Source organism: Molothrus aeneus, chromosome 22 (assembly GCF_037042795.1).
Source record: "Molothrus aeneus isolate 106 chromosome 22, BPBGC_Maene_1.0, whole genome shotgun sequence".
In the NCBI taxonomy this organism is placed as follows: Eukaryota; Metazoa; Chordata; class Aves; order Passeriformes; family Icteridae; genus Molothrus; species Molothrus aeneus.
In genome coordinates, this window is record NC_089667.1 from 5492610 (window position 1) to 5510304 (window position 17695).

General features: G+C 46.1%; 1 protein-coding gene across 1 annotated transcript in view; it reads right to left on the reverse strand.

The window, feature by feature from the left end:
• The window catches only part of POU2F3 (POU class 2 homeobox 3), a 48290-nt gene continuing 30595 nt past the window's right edge, over positions 1-17695 (reverse strand). The window contains 10 exon segments of the mRNA XM_066564497.1: positions 1-124; positions 1221-1353; positions 2370-2436; positions 3538-3699; positions 5279-5415; positions 6620-6761; positions 7823-8005; positions 8154-8236; positions 11547-11649; positions 12840-12944. Of these exon segments, the coding sequence (XP_066420594.1) occupies positions 85-124; positions 1221-1353; positions 2370-2436; positions 3538-3699; positions 5279-5415; positions 6620-6761; positions 7823-8005; positions 8154-8236; positions 11547-11649; positions 12840-12944 (1155 nt within the window). The 3' untranslated portion in view covers positions 1-84.

The window sequence follows — 17695 nt, forward strand, 5'->3', positions numbered from 1 at the left end:
GGCACGGGAAGGCCCCGAGCATCGCCGTGGGTGCTGCTGCACGGCCTGGAGGCAGAGCTGCTCTCGCCCTCGCTGCACGAGGTCTCAGTGGAGGTAGGTGGGCTGGTTCCATCGGTACCAGGAGCTGTTGGCAGCACGGAACAACAAAAAGTTTCACCTCGGAGCAAAAATCATCCGGATTTCCCTCTCAACCTCGTCACAGACGTATTTTATGAAAAATCCTTTTGCCAGGATCTTTTCTCCTGAGAAGCTGAGAAGTTTCAGCTTCTCCGTGTTTTGCTGCTTTGGAATGTGATTTGGAGAATTGTTTACCCAGCATGTGAAATTGTTTTTACTTGATGACCAATGACAGCCACCTGTGTCGAGGCTGTGAGCAGCCACAAGATTTTGTTGTCATTCCTTTCTATTCCTTGCAGGCCTTCTGATGAAATCCCTCCTTCTATTCTTTTAGTAAGTTCTAATAGATCAGTTTCTTTTAATATAATATATATCATAAAATAATCAATCAGCCTTCTGAAACATGGAGTCAAGATTCTCATCTCTTCCCTCATCCTGGGACCCTCAAACACCACCACACAACCTGACCTTGGTCAGCACCTCCTGCAGAAATCACATCCTGAGAATCCCAGGATATCCTCAGCTGGAAGGGACCCACCCTTTTTTCTTTTTTTTTTTTTTAAACAAAAACCTTTCAAACCTTTGGTACATTATTTAAACCTGGCATTGCATTTTGCACAGAACCTATTTTTCTAACATGTTGGATCAAATTCTGAAGCCTGACGGCTTGGGTCAGACTCTGATAGCTTTCACAAGAAGCAGTTTTGGTTTTTTTACCTCTAAGAGCCACAAATTAATAGATTTTGAATGAAGACAGGAATGGGACACTTGCTGGCGTTTAAAATCTGGATTCAAATCCATATTTTACAGGTTGGGTCTAGCCCACAGTCCAACTCATTTGGCAACGCTTTCTCTTCTAATTGAGATATCTAGTTCAAATTCAAATACCTTGTTCAGATATCACCAGATCCAAATTATGTCCCCCAACAATCCCACCCTGTCCCTGGGAGGTCACACGTGGAACTTCCCACGGGAACACTCCACACTGCTGGAATCCCTAAGGGTTTTCCTGTTCTTCCTGGAGATCCCAGGGTTTTCCCCGATGCCCTGGGTTGGTTTGGGTTTTTTGGGGTTTTTTTTTTTTGTGGGTTTTTCTGCCTTACCCTGAAGAGTTGAAGCCAGAGGAGTTCATGGCAGCTTTGGAGTTGCTCTGGGCTGTGCCGGGGCTGCTGGCATGGAGGGCACTGCCAGGGGACGAGGGCCTGCTGGAGTTCCCTGGGGAGCACGAGGATGTCACTGCGTGGGACAGAGCACGGTGAGCCTGGCATCCCCTCCTGCCCCAACATTCCCACCCCATCCCTGTGCCCACCCCGTGGCTCCTTCATTCCTGCCCTGGGGAAGGTTGGAGACCCCAGGAATGTCCTCGGTTCCTGTATCTGGGAATCTCAGGTCTCCAAGGAGAACTGACTGTGACCCACCCTTGATCTGGCTCCTCTGATTCCTTGCCTTGGGCAAGGTGAGGAACCCCAGAAATGTCCTCTTTTCCGATATTTGGGAATTTCTGCTTTCCAAGGAGATCTGACTCTAACCCACCCTTTTATCTGGCTCTAATTCCCTGCACTGGGGAACCCCAGGAATGTCCCCTGTTCCTATATCTGGGAATCTCAGCTCTCCAAGCAGATCTGACACTGACCCATCCTTTATCTGGCTCCTCTGATTCCCTGCTCTGCCCTGGGGAACATGGGGGGACCACAGGAATGTCTCCTGCTCCTGTATCTGGGAATTTCTGGTTTCCACAGAGATCTGATTCCAACCCATCCTTTATTCGGCTCTTCTGATTCCCTGCCCTGGGCGAGGTGGGGCACCCCAGGAATGTCCCCTGTTCCCTATCTGGGAATTTCAGCTCTCCAAGCAGATCTGACACTGACCCATCCCTTTATCTGGCTCTGATTCCCTGCCCTGGGGAACATGGGGGACCCCAGGAATGTCCCCTGCTCCTGTATCTGGGAATCTCAGCTCTCCAAGGATATCTGACTCTAACCCACCCTTTATTTGGGTCCAGTTGTGCCTGGCTCCCAAACCTGACCACCCCAGCCAGGATTCTGTGGGAATGTTCTTCTGCCCAGTGTTTCCCATGTTTTTACCCCACCCCACAGCACAGCTGGGCTGTTCTCTCCCAGCTGTGTGGGGACCCTTTCCCTGGCCACAGCCAAGGCTCTGATGGAGATGACCCTGCAAAGGTGACCCAGAAATGCGGGAGTCAGGGATTAAAGGGCAAAGGAAGGATGGAAGGGAGGTTCCCCAAGGCTCACCAGTCCCAGGCATGGTGCTGTGCACTGGATTGACGGAGAGGGGCCCCAAGGAGCCTGAGGTAGAGACCTGGGCAGGAACAGAGGCACTGAGAGGGGAGAAATCACATCCTGCACTCCTCTCACAGCCCCCTGGAGCGTGCTGGCCCCCAGGGACACACCACCCACAGCCGGGGCTCTCCTGGGCATTCCCAGTCCAGGATGCAATCACATCCCCCATTAATTTGGGAAAGATTTTTCTTCATCAATCTCAAGGGGAAAAGCTTTGGGATGGTATTAGGATGGTATTAGGATAATTTGACAAAATTATCCTAATCAATTCCTCCTAGGAAACTTTTCTTTCTAGTGTTTTCAATAAACAGAATTATCACTTAATTAATTGTTCTAACTTAGCTGATTGTTTTCAATGGATGGAATAATAATAAATTATATATATATAATAAATTATATTTATATATAGATACATTAATATATATATATTTATAGATATATTTATTTTTTTATATATATATATAGGGATAGCATCATGATTTGACTAAATTAATTATCCTAGAGTTAAACTAATCAATTCCTCCTAGTAAACTTTTCTTTCCAGTGTTTTCAATAAACAGAATTATCACTTAATGAATATATTTATTTTTCAAAAATATTATAATATATATTAAATTTAAATTATATTATATTTTTATTTTAAATAAACATTTATATATATTTATATTTTAAATATAAATATTTTATATATTTATATATATTATATATTTTATTATATATATTTATATAGATATGTACATATATAATGAAAATATATATGTTAATAATAATAATAAGCACATATATAAATATATATATAAATATATAAATATATATAAATAAATATATATATAAAATATATATATAAATATATATATAAAATATATATAAATATATATACATATATATATATACACACATATATATACATATATATACACACATATATATATATATATACACATATATATATACACACATATATATATACATATACATATATATATACACACATATATATATATACATATATATATATACACACATATATATATATGTATATACACACACATATATATAAATAAAAATAATAAATTCTGGGTGGGATTCCAGCCAGGTGGCTGCATCCCAGGCCCCTCACCAGTCTGGAGTTGTAGATGGGTGATTTGATGGGGGATGGCATGGGGCAGCTGATCCGCTTCTCCTTCTGGCGCCGGTTGCAGAACCAGACCCGAACCACTTCCTTCTCCATGGAGAGCTGCTCTGCTATCAAGGAGATCTCCTCTGAGCTGGGCTTGGGGTTCTGCTGAGAGAGGCAGCAGGTTAAAAAGCCCAAAGAAACCCAATAAATCTGCTCTGAACTGGGTTTGGGGGTCTGTTGAGAGAGGTAGCTGGTTAAAAAAAGCCCCAAACAGCAGAAGGAGACCTCTGGGCTTGGGGTTCTGCTTAGAGAGGCAAAAGGTTTAAAAGCCCCAAAGAACACAAGGAAATCTCTGAACTGGGCTTGGGGTTCTGCTGGGAGAGGCAGGAAGTCAAAAAGCCCCAAAAAGCACAAGGAAATCTCCTCTGAACTGAGACCACTGGGCTTGGGGTTCTGCTGAGAGAAGCAGGAGGTTAAAAAGCCCCAAAAAGCACAAGGAAATCTCTGAATTGGGATCTCTGGGCTTGGGCTTTGCTGAGACAGGCAGGAGGGTAAAAAACCCCAAAGAGCATCAGAGGCTGCTGGGAGGACAAGGGTGGGGTTGGCCGTGAGCTGGGAGGGGACAAAAGCTCTGTCTGAGTCCGAGGGTAAATATTTGGGTGAGAGATTATGTTCTGTGAAGCACAAAGTGCCTCTGGTTCCACATCAGCCCTCCCAGAGTCAGGGGGGAGATGAGTCACAGCTCCTGCCCCTGGTACAAATCTCTTCCCTCTTTGACCTTAACAGCACCAAAACCAGAGCTGGGCTCACCTAAACCTGGTGGCCCTGCCACCATCCAGGGGACAGGAGCTCAGAAAAGTCACTGCCTCCCTCTCCCTTTTCTCATTAAGAAAGGGAAATAACAGAGCCCACCCTGCCCTCTGAGTAATTTATTGTCATTCCTTTTGTCTCTGTGGGGTTTGCTCAGAGCTGAAGCTCAGAAATGTCAAAGCTACCTGGCAAAGAGGTAATATAATCTGCCAGATAATATAATCTGCCAAGGTAATATTCCCATTGCAGAAATTGCCTTCTACCACCTAGAAATGAGCTGCTAAAATGATCTGATGCTGACTGAGCAAGTTTTGATATGAGGGAGAAACCAAGGAAAAACAAGCTCAGGAACAGTTTTGATTTGAGAAATTTCCAAGTTTAGTCCTGTTGATTAAAGTTCTCTGATGCCTGTAGTGATTTTTCTTGAAATTCTTGGAGCTTAAAAAGTAGAAGGGTTCAACTTTTGAATGGGTTCAGGAAAAATATTTGGAGCAACAAGTTCTGGGGTCTCAGAAGAGCGGCTCAGTGGGGCACTGTGGCCACAGAGCTCCTGTGACACTTCTGCAACTCACAAAGAAAAGAGTTGGGTGCAGAGATATAAATATATATATATATATCAGCTTTGGCCCAGTGAGTGATAATGGGGAAATGTGGTGCTAAAATTATAATTCCCTTAGAATGACATTCAACAAGGAAATAATTGGGAATTTCTTTGGGTTTAACACTTTACCTGTTAACTCCTTCAAGAATTTTTAACCTACTCTCAAATAATAGGGAATTCCTTTGGGTTTAACACTTTTCCTGTTGCTTCTTCAAGCATTTTCTAACCTGCTATCAAAAAATACTCCCCAAAAAACCTCTTTTCTTGAGAGGACTCAGGGCCACAGGCTTGCAAATGCCAGGCTGAGGGAGAGAAGGATTTTCCCCTCACATCTTGGAATCTCTTCTCCAGCGTGGAGCGGATGTTGGTCTCAATGCTGGTCCTCTTCTTCCTTTTCCGTCCAAACATCTCATTCACTGAGGGGTAGGAATTGGGGGTGCTCATGGAGGAATCCAAAGGAGCAGATTCTGGGGCAAGAGGGAGGGGAAAATGAGATCTCCAAGAAGATAATGAGTTATTTTCATTCCCAGATACTTCCTGTGAAAGTATCTGGTGCCTTCTAAAATAGATTAATTAAATTAATTTAAAGGTGCCTTCTAAAACAGATTAATTAAATTAATTTAAAGGTGCCTTCTAAAATAGATTAATTGTTCCTGCATTGTGGATCCTCCCTCTGATGATGATTAAAATTGCTCCAAATCCATCAACGAGCTTGCCCAAATCAAAGAAGAAAAATGTTTTAACTCACACACCATTTTTCCTTTGTGAACCTGATCCCCAGCCTGCTCTGACAGGGACCAAGACTGTTCCAATAATTTCATTTCCCACAGAAAAGGATGTGACCAAAGCATTTGGCTCGGGGTGGCTGAGATGTGACCAATGGCTCAGACATCCTGGAGGGCTGGGTGAAGCACGAGGCTGACGTGAGGTCAGCACAGGACACCACCCCAAACCCTGGGAATTCCCCTCTCAGTGAAATCCTTCCTTTCCAGCTGCTCCTCCTGGGCTGATCCCTCAGCAGCTGCTCCCCTTCTTCTCCAGCTCCCACAGCGAGGGGCTGAAGGGGTTTGGGGTTCCTGGATGGATCCTCTCCTGCTGCTGGGGATGCCTAAGGTTTCAGATTTTATATTTTTCAGATTTTCAGGTTTTGGCTTTTCTATTTTTCAGGTTCTGTGCTGCTTTAGTGTGTGGGTCTGGGTTCACATCAGGTGATGCTGAGCTCTGGGCACAGAGCAGGGAGACAAAACAATTCCTGCTCCAGCTGGGCACCAAGGACAAATGATCCAAATCTCAGCCCAGGAGCACAAACACTGTGGGCTGGAGAGAGAAAAACAAGGATGGGACTGCATGGGCTAAAGCTGGAATGGGACAATGAACTGCAAGATGCAAATGGAGCAGAACTGATCCAAGGGAGAGACCCCGGGAGCGCTCGTGCATTTTGGGACCATTTGGGTTCATCTTGGGTTCATTTGGGACTATTTTGGGTTCATTTTGTGACCATTTTGGTTCATCTTGGGTGCAGCCCTGGCTGGGCTCTTGTGCTGCCCAAGGTGGATCCATTGAGGAGATCCTTTTAATAAATCCCTGCTTTATTCTTTAGCTCTGCCCAGCCTCTCTTCTAGCTCAGCCTTCCCAAGGCATGAGTGGCATTTCTGCCTCACTGTCACCCACCTGCATCACTGAGCCACTTCTCCAGCAGAGGTTTGAGCTTGCACATGTTCTTGAAGCTCAGGTTGAGAGCCTCGAAGCGGGAGATCGTGGTCTGGCTGAAGTCATTCCCGTAGAGCTTCCCCATGGCCAGGCCAACGTCCCCCTGCCAGGGACACCCAAACCCCACAGTGAGCACAGGGAAACCCCTCCCAGCTGCCCCAGCCGAATCACAGAGGCACAGAATTAACCAGCCTGGAGAGGACCTCTCAAGCTGCACCAAGGGAAATACAGGTTGGATATCAGGAAAAAGTTTTTTACAGCAGGGGTGATAAAGTTCTGGAATGTTCTGCCCAGGGAGGTGGTGGAGTCCCCATCCCTGGGTGTGTTTAACAAAGCCTGGATGTGGCACTGGGTGCCAGGGTTTAATTGAGGTGCTGAGGCTGGGTTGGACTCGATGGTCTCATCCATCCTGGTCATTCTGTGACTCTGTGACCTTTGAGATCACCCAGTCCAACCTATGACCTAACACCTCCTCATCAAATAAACCATGGCACTGATGCCACATCCAGTGACTCCACCACCTCCTTGGGCGGATGAGTCCAGAGCCCAATCGTTCTTTCAGTGAAGGGTTTGTTCCTCTTGTAGCCTAAACTTCCCCTCAGGCTGCTCCCAGGATAGCTTCAGCCTTGTTTCCATGTCCTGCCCGCCAGGGAAAGGGGATTTATTCCCCCCAGGAATCTGCCCCCACCCCTGAATGTTGGAAAAGGTGCAGACATCAAGGTTATGGTGGTGAGGTGCTAGGAAAGGTTTTTCTCTTCATGAATTTGGAAGGGAATGCTGCAAAACAACCCAAATTTACCTAACCCAGCCTTTCCTTCAGCCACCAATGTCACCCTGGTTTTTTAAGATTTTCTAAGCCTTCTGATGTTGACATTCTTGTAGTGAACTTTCTCACACAATTTCTGTAAATAACTCATTGCTTTGCATTCTTTTATGGAGGAGGAGAAATTTGATGGGCTGTTGGTTTGTGCAGTGTCATTGGAGAGGTGGCACTGTCACCCTCCAATCCACTGTCACTTTTAGAAGACTATAAATGTTAAAACCAGAAAATGAACTTCCCTTTGCCCTCACCTTGAGAGCAGCGGTGTGTGCTTGTGTTTTTTCCTGCCCGATAGTGACACCCAGCTCTGCCCCAAATTCCCCCCATCCCCTCCCCTCTCTCACCTGTGTGAACCCCAGCTTGATCCTCCTTTGTTTGAAAGTCTTTGCAAACTTTTCCAGCTCCTCCAGGTCGCTGGGCTCCTCGGAAGCCCCTGCTGGGGTCAGGTGCTTCGCCACTTGCAGGTGCTGGGGGACGTCCAGGTGGGGCTCAACCGAGGAGCCAGGCAGGCCAGAGCGACCCACAGCCTGTCCAAAACACCCCAAAAAAGATGCTCAGAGGCACAAAAAATAGAAAACCAAACCATTTCCTGGGCTATCTGCCCTCCCTGAGGCAGCAGGGGGAGTTTGGCACGCCCTCAGGTGTGTCCTTACACACGCTCAGGTGCGTTCTTACCTGCGAGGCCAGGCTGGGTCCGGGCTGGGAGAGGAGGAGGCTGCCCTGCTGCTGAGGGAAGGAGAGGAGGTTTGGCTGCAAAGCTGAGGAGATAAAAAAGAGACACTTCTGGTCAGTGAACACCCCCAGGAAAGCTCGGAGGGGGAAGCTCCATTTGTTATTTCTTGCCCAAAATGTAAGAATTTCAGGCCCTTAGGAACGTGTCTGGCTCTGAGTGGATTATGAGAAATAAAAGGTTCTTCCCGTGGCTTTTTAGCCTGCAAGGGATCATTACACTAATGGTAGAAGTGAAATATCTCATTTGCTGATCCCTGCGTGTCACTCATCACATTCAGGCATTTTAGAGACCTCTAATCTCGATTTTAGGTGCCAAGCAGCAGAGAATTTTCTACATCCTTCCTGGGGATTTCTCTCAGTTCTTAATTATTGTAGCTCTTAGAAAAATGGACGTCTTATTTCCAATATAAGCCCTTATGACTCCAACTTTCAGCCACTTGATCTTGCTAAAAAAACCCTGATCCTGCAGCTAATCTCATGAGCCCTCCCACTCTGCTCTCAATTCTACATTTCATTTTCAAATGTCATTTGGAAGCCTTCTGACCCCTTCTTTCCTACCCTACTGTATTTCAAATAAATTGAATTTTTTTCAGAACGTCGGAGCTGACACGAAATGATGAAAGGAAGAAAGAAGGGAAATCCATAAACCCAACAAAAACTGGGATTTATGGAGAGGGTGTAATTGTTTCGTTGACAAACTGCCAAGTACAAGCCTATATCTCTTAGAGGGAATGTCCTACAGGATTAGGTTGTGTAGTTCCCTAGAAATTTAGTTGGTTTCAAGTCCATTGTGAGTGAAACCTATAGAATTTAGTGAGGATTTATAACCTTGCTCAGAGCAGTCAATATATTTAATTGATTATAACTGACAATTACAGGGAGATCCGTAGAAATTTATGGACTTCTGCTAATAAAAAGGCAAACAGATAATCTCCAAAATCAATCACTGCCCCCTCTCTCTGCCTTTTCTTATTTAACTTAGATCTGATGTGCAAAATCCCCTTTATTTACTTAGGCTGGGGTTGGAATAAGCTTTCCCTAACGCTGGAACAACTTCAAATTTCAAATCCAGGCTGGTAATGAGGTGCACATTTTTAGCAGAGCAGGTAATTAATCACTGCAATGGCTTTGCCTTGGGACATGGCAGATGCTCTGTCATTTGGAGTCTTTAAAATCATGATTGAACACCTCAGCTCCAGCTCTGAGGGAAATGAAGGGCTGGATTCAGGAATCACCGGTCTGACAGCTGAGATGAAGATTTCAGCAGCAATATTCAGGCTGACAGGATTCCCAAAATCTCTGTGGCTGCTCATCCCCACCTTTACAGGCTCTCCCACCCCTGACTCGGGTGTTTGGGTTTTACTGGGAGTGAGGAATAAGAGCTGGGAATTTATCTGACAGCTTCAAAACACAAACAAACTAAAATCCACATCCCTGTTGGAAAGGTTCATCCCCCTGCCAAGCCCTTTTGGCAACAAAATCCATTTATGGACCCACAGTCCAAAATCAGGAGACAGAGCATTCCCTGAAGGCCCCAGGGAAAATTCTGGAATATTTTCTGCCTTTCTTCAGGAGGAAGAAAACTCCACTTGAACCAAATTTCCTCTCCATTTTCACTCCCCACTGGCTGTGCATGCATGTGGCAAAAGGATCATTAAACCCTGGCAATCAGCCATGCAAATGGAAATGTCCTGCACAAAAATCCAGCTCCTGGCCAGAATATCCAGCCCTGGTCAAGCCTGGAACTGGAAGGGGGTGACAAGCAAACATAGCTGCCAAAAAAAGTCACTGAACAGATAAATTCCAGTCTCTCAAAGGCAGCAAGTTCTGCTTTGCGCTAAAAGATGTTTATTATTCATGAATAAAAGCAAGGCAGCAAGGAATAGATTGTCCTGACCGTATTTCAAACTAACAAATTCAAAATTATTTGTAAATATACATCAAGTATCTTTATCCATCACTCAGTGTCATTTGGCAGAGAGGAGAATTTATATCTTGTCAGGAAGAAATAAATTCCCCACTTGCTTTTGGAGTGTGTGAACCAGAGGGTTCAAGCTGCAGAGATTTATTGTTATAATCCTGAATTTTAGTTCATGTGGAGGGAGCTCCATGCTGGGATAAATCAAAGCACAAGCCAAGGATCCAAATCCCCTTGGATCTGCCAGGTTATGAATTAAAGCCTAAAACATCCCCGGGGTGGGAGAAATGCTGTAAGAACATTGGGGGTAAAACCAGAATTACAGGGAGTTCATCAAGCATGGGGCGAGTCCTCAGCACTTTCCTGGAGCTGATTTTGGGAGCAGGGAGACCTTTCCAAACATCCAAACCTCTCCCTCTCATCCCAGAGCTGCTCCTGGCTCTGCTGGGCCTGTTCTGCTCCTTCCCTGCAATTCCCCTCCCTCCAAACCATCGGCCCGAGCCCTGATGAGCTTTCTGCGATTAATGAGGAGCGGGAAGGAGCAGCTCCTTCTCTGCTCTGCGGGAATTCCAGGCTGGGATCGCTGCCTGGCCCCAAGGTGGCACTCGAGGAGCGCACAAGGTGCCAGCAGCATCTCCGGCATGGATTTGGGATCATCCCCGGCAGCATCACCCGGGGAAAACCCGGCATCCCCCAGAAAGGGAGGTTTTAAAGTATTTATCCATCTCTGTCGCCTTGTATTTTATATTTGGCGATTCATATTTTCCATATCTATTTGTAACCTGCAGTTCTTTAGTGTGGAACTCTAAACTCCATGTACAGTGGGAGCTGCTGCTTCCCTGTTCTGGGCAGACACAACAATTCCTCTCCGGGATTTCAGCTTCTCTATTTTCCATCTACTTGAAAGAGATATTATATTTAATACTAATGCTGCTACTACTACTACCAATAACAATAAATTATATTTAATAATAGTATATAATTATGTTTTCCATCTATTTGTAACCTGCAGTTCTTTAGTGTAGAACTCTGAACTCCACACACAGTGGGAGCTGCTGCTTCCCCATTTGGGGCAGACACAACAATTCCTCTCCAGGCCTGGCAATCAAGGACACCTCACTGCCTCAGGGCCCAGAGATGGGAACAAAAGGGACTTGGGGGCAGCAAACTTGGGGTCAATGACTTCATCAGCTGAAGCTGGAATTGGCAGATTCACCCCCAAAATGCAAATGGACCAAACTCATAAAAGTGTGAAAACCCATGAGCCATTGTCCATTTTTGGGTGGGTTTTGTCTGCCCTAAATGTACCTGAAGGCCCTTCAATTAACAGAACTGCTTTTTATTATTTTAATTCTGCCTGGCCTCTGTTTTTAGGTAAGCCCAAAAAAGAAATCATTTCAACTTTTTTTTTGTCTTACCTTGTTGTCCTGCCTGAGACTGGGACAGGAGGAACTGGGGGACTGACTGCATGTGCCCAGGAAGCAACACCAGCTGCTGCAGGGTGTGGAGAGAGCTCATGTCCTGCAGAAAAAAAAAAAAGCAATGGGAACAATAAAACTCAAGGATTTGTGCTCCTCATGCAGCACCTCCTCACAAATCCACGCTGAATTTCTGTATTTTGAGGGGCTGGAAGGGTGTAGGACCAAAAGTCTCAAGTGTAAGAGAAGATTCTGTGTGTACAGAGACCTCCATGTGGAGAATTGTCTGTTTTTCCCTGGAAAAGTTAACTCTTGGTGACATTTTTGAGCTGGAGATTCAAAGGTTTCAGGTGCAGGAGAAGAATTCTTACTTAATTTGGGGAATTTGGGGCCTGGAGGGCTGCAAGTCCAAAAGTTTCAAGTATAGGAGAAGAATTTGGTGCAAACAGAGACATCCATGTGGAGAATTGTCTGCTTTTCCCTGGAAAAGTTAACTCTTGATAAAGACATTTTTGAGGCAATCGAACTCTGGTTGTTAGAACAATGAAACCTCTCAGATTTCAGTTTCTTCAGACAAAGCATTTCCAGAGCTTTCTCTTCAGATGAAGCATTTCCACTGCCTAAAAATCACTCAGCAAATTGCAGCAGGCTGTCCCAGCTCACCAACTCTGCATCCCATTGGACTGTTCTGAAGACTGGGGGGAATTGAAGAATCCCTAAATTGTACCATGGATCTGAACACCCCGTGAAAGGAGGAGGGAAAGGATTCCTGAGCACCTCTGTGGCCGCCTGGCCTCCAACTCCCACCAGAATTTAACAAGAATTAAGTGCTGAACTCCACATTTTTTACCTCAGGAAAAAAAAATTCCCTGGAGGAATTAATTTCTCCCCTGGTGTGAATCAATTTGAGGCAACAACAGGCTGAGATTAGGAGTTAATCTGGTCTAGAACCCTATCTCCAACAATGGCATTAACCAGACACTCATGAATGAGGAAGAGCAGGGCAAACATTATCAGACACTTCCCCACGGTGCTGTCTCAGCCTCCAATTATTTCCCAGTCCAAGGGATTTCCTGACCATGGGGTGGTTTCAAACCCTCAGAGGAAATCTCACCCCAGCACGTGTCCAGCCCAACTTTGAACCCACAAGGAAAAGCCGAGGAGGAGGAAGATGAAGATGAGGATTCACTTTTCCAGCTCAGTGCTCCTCACCCCTTCTGGCCACATTAATGTGGGGAGAGGGGTCAGGAGCAGCCCCTTTCCCTGGGATTTCAGGGCAGCCAGGTCACTCACCCCTGCAATTTGGCTCCCTGGCATCATGGATGATCCCTGCACGAGGTGCCCCGACCGAGGGGGGATGGCAGACTGCAAGGAGTCACTGAGGTCCTCGGTTTTAATCTGCAAAAAGAGCAAAGGAATCATGGAATTGGGGAGCAGGGATGAGCAGAGGGCAGCTGGGATCCACGAGGCTGGAGGAGGCTCCTCTCAGGGATTTTTGTGCTGTTTCCATCACTGAAAATCAGGGTTATTCCACGCTGCTTCTCCCCACTCTATCCCATGGATGGTTTTCCTGCTCTGCCAAGCACTTTGCTCAATTAAAACACTTCAGGAAAACAACCAATTTCAAGCAGCTTTTCAAAGTTTAAAGCCTTTTGTGGAGTTTTAGTGAAGACAAGAAGCAATTCTCCTTTCCAGATCACAACTCAAGCCCCGATAGGAGAGCTGGGCATGGAAAACCTCTTGTTTTTCTCAGCATGAAACAGAGAATGGTACAAGGGGATGGGAAGGGATGGGTCATGGAGGAAAAGACCTCAAAAATAATCTCCTAGAATTGAAAATGCAGCACTACAGGCACCAAATTAATTTGTTCAATTTCTACCAAAAAGCAAAAAGAAATTGCAAGGAAAATCTCCTTCCTCAGTTACAAGCTGTGGAAAAATAACTGGAAAACTTTACAAGTGTCCAGTGGTCTTTTTGAGCTACTTTATGTTCTTGCAAAGTTCTTGTCCACAAGAAAATAATGATTTTTAAATCAACATTCTTAGAAAAAAATGCACCCAAGGACCAGAACTGAATCCTTGTTTCTGGTTTATTCGACAACCTCCACGCTCATTTCTAACTTTGCTAATACATTTAAAAAAAATAATTTATTAAGAAATAATAATAATAAAAATGTGTTCCAATCGTAGTAACAAAAGTCTTTTGGTAGTGCTGACTGGGACAGGAGGGAGGGGAGGATTTCGGAAGTTTTCAGGTAAATTCCTGAAAGGTGAGTGAGGAGTGTCCATGCACAGGGGACAGGTAAACGATACAGAACTCCCCTCCAGGAAAAGATTGACCCAAACCTTTTCTCAACACTGAACAAGGATTATTCCTCATCACAGCAAGAAGAGCCTCTAATTCCCAAAAACTGGAAAAACCAGGAGGACTCTACCGAGGACACAGCTTGAAACTCCTGAAGAGTCACCCTGACTCCAAGGAGTGAACATCCCTAAGTGTTCCCACCAGATCCCTTCCAAACCATCCCCCAAAGGTGAATGGGGTCTTTGCCCCACTGGTGGGGCCTTGAGGCCCTACAACCTCCTGCCAGCAGAGGGCGACAAGAAATCCAGCTCACAAACCCCATCCTGAGTGAATATTTTGGGGTTTGAAGGAGCTTTTCGGCCCGTTTGAGCAAAGCAAAGAAACACACGGAATAATTCCGGTTGGAAGAGACCTCTACAACCATCGAGTGCAAGCTTTGATGGACCTCCACGAGAGGGGAAAAGGAGGAAAACGGGATCACAAGAAGCTCAACAGCTCCAGAAAAGGGAGCTGCAATGTTCCCCCCTCTGCATTTTGGAAGGTGCTGCTCGGAGGGAAGGTGATTACAACACCCCCTTTCATTACAGCTCGAGCTCTGGACACCGCCGAAACTCGTTTTGCAATACTCCCGGCTCCTTGCAGCAAGAGGTAGACATGCTATGAATTCCAGCTCTTTCCTACCTTTCAGGTTGGCATGATCATCCCTCTAAGCCTGGCAGGGCAAAAAACAAACAAAAAAAAAATCAGGTGGAAAGATCTTCTCGATCGCTATCGGCAGTGATAAGTCACTGAACGTCAGGCAAAAAGGCTCAGGAGGACACCCCGTTACCCCTGAGCCATCCAGTCACTGCAGGCACGTGGTTCTTTGCATTAAAAAGAATCCATCGGAGGCAAATAAGAATAAAAAAAATATTTGTAAAAAAAGTTGTTAAAAAAAAAAAATTTAAAAATTAACGTTTGTCTGCTTCATCCAAGGCTGAGCAGTCCCAAGGAATCGAAGTTTTTGGCGTCTCAGAGAGCCGGGCTGCGGATCCTGCCTGAGCTGTGATCCCGCTGGCAGTGGGGTGTTGAGGAGGCACGAGCCATTTCCAAACTGAAATCAATTTTTGCAGCTGCCAAGCGGGATGAGCTGGCGGCGCTCCAGGCACAAAGGGGTGTGTAGCCGCATCCCGGCATGGCTGGATGTGAGAACGGGAGGTGGGTTTGGCAGAGCACCGGCTCCCGACTCAAAAACAACAACAACATCTCCCACTGCTCCTTCCCCCGGCCCTGGAATTCTCCCTCCTGCGCAGTGGGCGGGAACCTGGCCTTCGTTCTTGACAAATCCTTCTCCCCCTTGCACCTATTTCCATTGGGTTTAGGCTCGAATTTACCTCACCCTCCTCTTCCTCTTCCCTCTCTGCAGCTGGCTAATTGTTCATTAGGAGGTCGGGATCTATCCAAAACTTTGGGGATGGTTTATGCAAATCCCACTCTTTTGGTTTCTTCCCCTGGCTAAACCGGCAATATTGCCAAGTGTACATTAAAAAAAAAAAAAAACCCAAACCCAAAAAAACCCCAAAAAACCACACACATTGTGGGCGAGGCCACTCAATATCATGAGACTCCCTTAAAATAATGTAAATTTCGAATTAATAAAACAAGGGGAGGAATTGCCTCCTCCTTTCCCAGTGCATCTGCCTCCTCAGATTTGCAGAAAATGCCTGCAAATATGGGAAGAGTTTTCCTTGAGGGACCCAAAAAAAAAAAAATACGCCAAGGTTGAAAGGACAAAATCCTCAGAGAATCACCTCGTGGGGGTATTTGATGGGAGCTCTGCAAGCAAGACACAGTGGTTTGGGTAAAAGCAGGAGCAGATCCCCCTGGGATTGCTCAGGATCTTGGTTTTATAGGATGATCATGGATGGGGAAAGGGGAATGAGAAGTCATGGGAAGACTTTGTTCCCACTGAATTTTACTCAGAAAAAATAACAGTATTTAAGGAAAGCAACCTGGTCTAGGGGAAGCTTCGTTGCCCATGCCAATGAATCTTCCAACCTGAACCATCCCATGGAAAAAACGAGCAGGGCAAAGAGCAGGACCTGCAAATGCCCACGGCTGGGGTGAGGCGTGGGGGCTCTTGGCTGTGAATCTCCAGCACCTTCCTCCCTTTGTGGCCCAAGGGGAGGCCCAGGGCAGGGCTGGGAGCGGGTAACGGCAGCTGGAGGCACGAGAGCTCCTCTGGGCCAGGGCAGGAATCACACTTGCAAATCTCAAGTGGATGTTTGGATGTTTTCACAGCCTCGAAACAGGGTCAGCCCCCGAGCAAGCCGAGCGAAAAACACAGGAAGGGTGACTGGCTGCAAAAGAGAGAGTCCCTTCCGAAGTTGGCTTGAACAGCTGCAAGGATGGATGGTTTCTTACCTATCTCCGGCCTAAACACAAAAACAAAAAGCAAAACAAACTAAGAAACACATTGAGGGTGATGGAAAATGATCAAAGCTCTGGAGCCCGCTTGCGTAATTGATTTGTGGAAGGTGTTTCATAAACATTTCATAAGAAGGAGAATTATGAAGAAAACATCTCCCAACCTGCCTGCAATTACTGCACAAACTCTTCCTTACCAGTAGGAAGAAGGGGAGAGGAAAAAAAAAAAAAAAAAGAGAAAGGTACATCTGTTTTGTAACTGATCTGTGAACTTCTGGCAAACGCTCGGCTCGTGAAAACATCCTGCAGACATCTTGGAGAGCTCTGGAAAACTGGGAAGATTCTGCTGAGCACCTCTGCTTGAATTCCCCTCAGATTCCATGGGCTGGTGGTTGGATCCCACTGGTTGGGCTGGAGCTCTCCATGGGGAATCCCAGTTTAGGGATAATTTCAATGTCTTCCCCACCTATCAGAGCCAAAAATCCGCATTTGGATGAGCTCCCGGTGTGACACACACAGTGCTCCATCATCCTCCTCACTCAGCCACCAATTCAGAGCCTCCAATCCTCTCCCAAATCCAGGTCTGGATCTCTTCTGTCCAAGCCCTGTCAGCCCTCTCCAGCCCCAGTTATCAGGCAGGAACCACGTTAGTGGGAGATGCAGACACCCCCATTTGTTGTGAAGCTCCTATTTAGCCAGTGACCTCTTTGCAACACATTTATCTGCCTCCACATCTGCCTTATCTCACAGTCAGAGCCGAGTTTAGGAGTTTGACTCACTCCCAGCCCTGCAGAGCAGAGGGGAGAGGAGGCTCAGGCACACACAGAGGGTCTGGAGCACCCCGAGAAGGAACAGCCCTGAGTCACCCCAAAACGCTTTGAGTCACCCCAAAGTGCTCTTCAGCACAGCAGGGCTGCCTCGAGCTGCCCCAAAACCCTTTGCCTGAGGCTCAGGGAGGAGGATTTAAGCTGGAAACAGGAATTAAGCTGGATCTAAGGCTCCTGCAGCTCCCTGATCCTTCCCACCTTGGGATGGCGTAAGCGCTCCGCTGTGAATTACCCGCACACGTGGGCCCCATAAAATAAAAAACACACTAATAATAAATTATGGCAATAATAATAATAGTAATAATGGGGTTGCAATTACTATTTCCACATGTACTATCCTGCACATACAGCAGGGCTTAACAGCCACCTGGAAAGAAGGCAGAAAACCTTTATGTCAGTGCCACGATATTCACCCTGCAACGTTTATATCCCACTGAAGGCTGGGGATTTTTGGAAGCCGTCAGCATGACAGAGAGAAATTCAGCGTGGGATCAACTCCCAAACAGGCTCTGTCCTAAAGCTCAGCCATGGCAAATTCAAATGCAATCCCAAACCTCAGCACACCTGCATCGCCCTCCACGGGGCCTTTGAGTTTATTAATTGAGGTGTGAT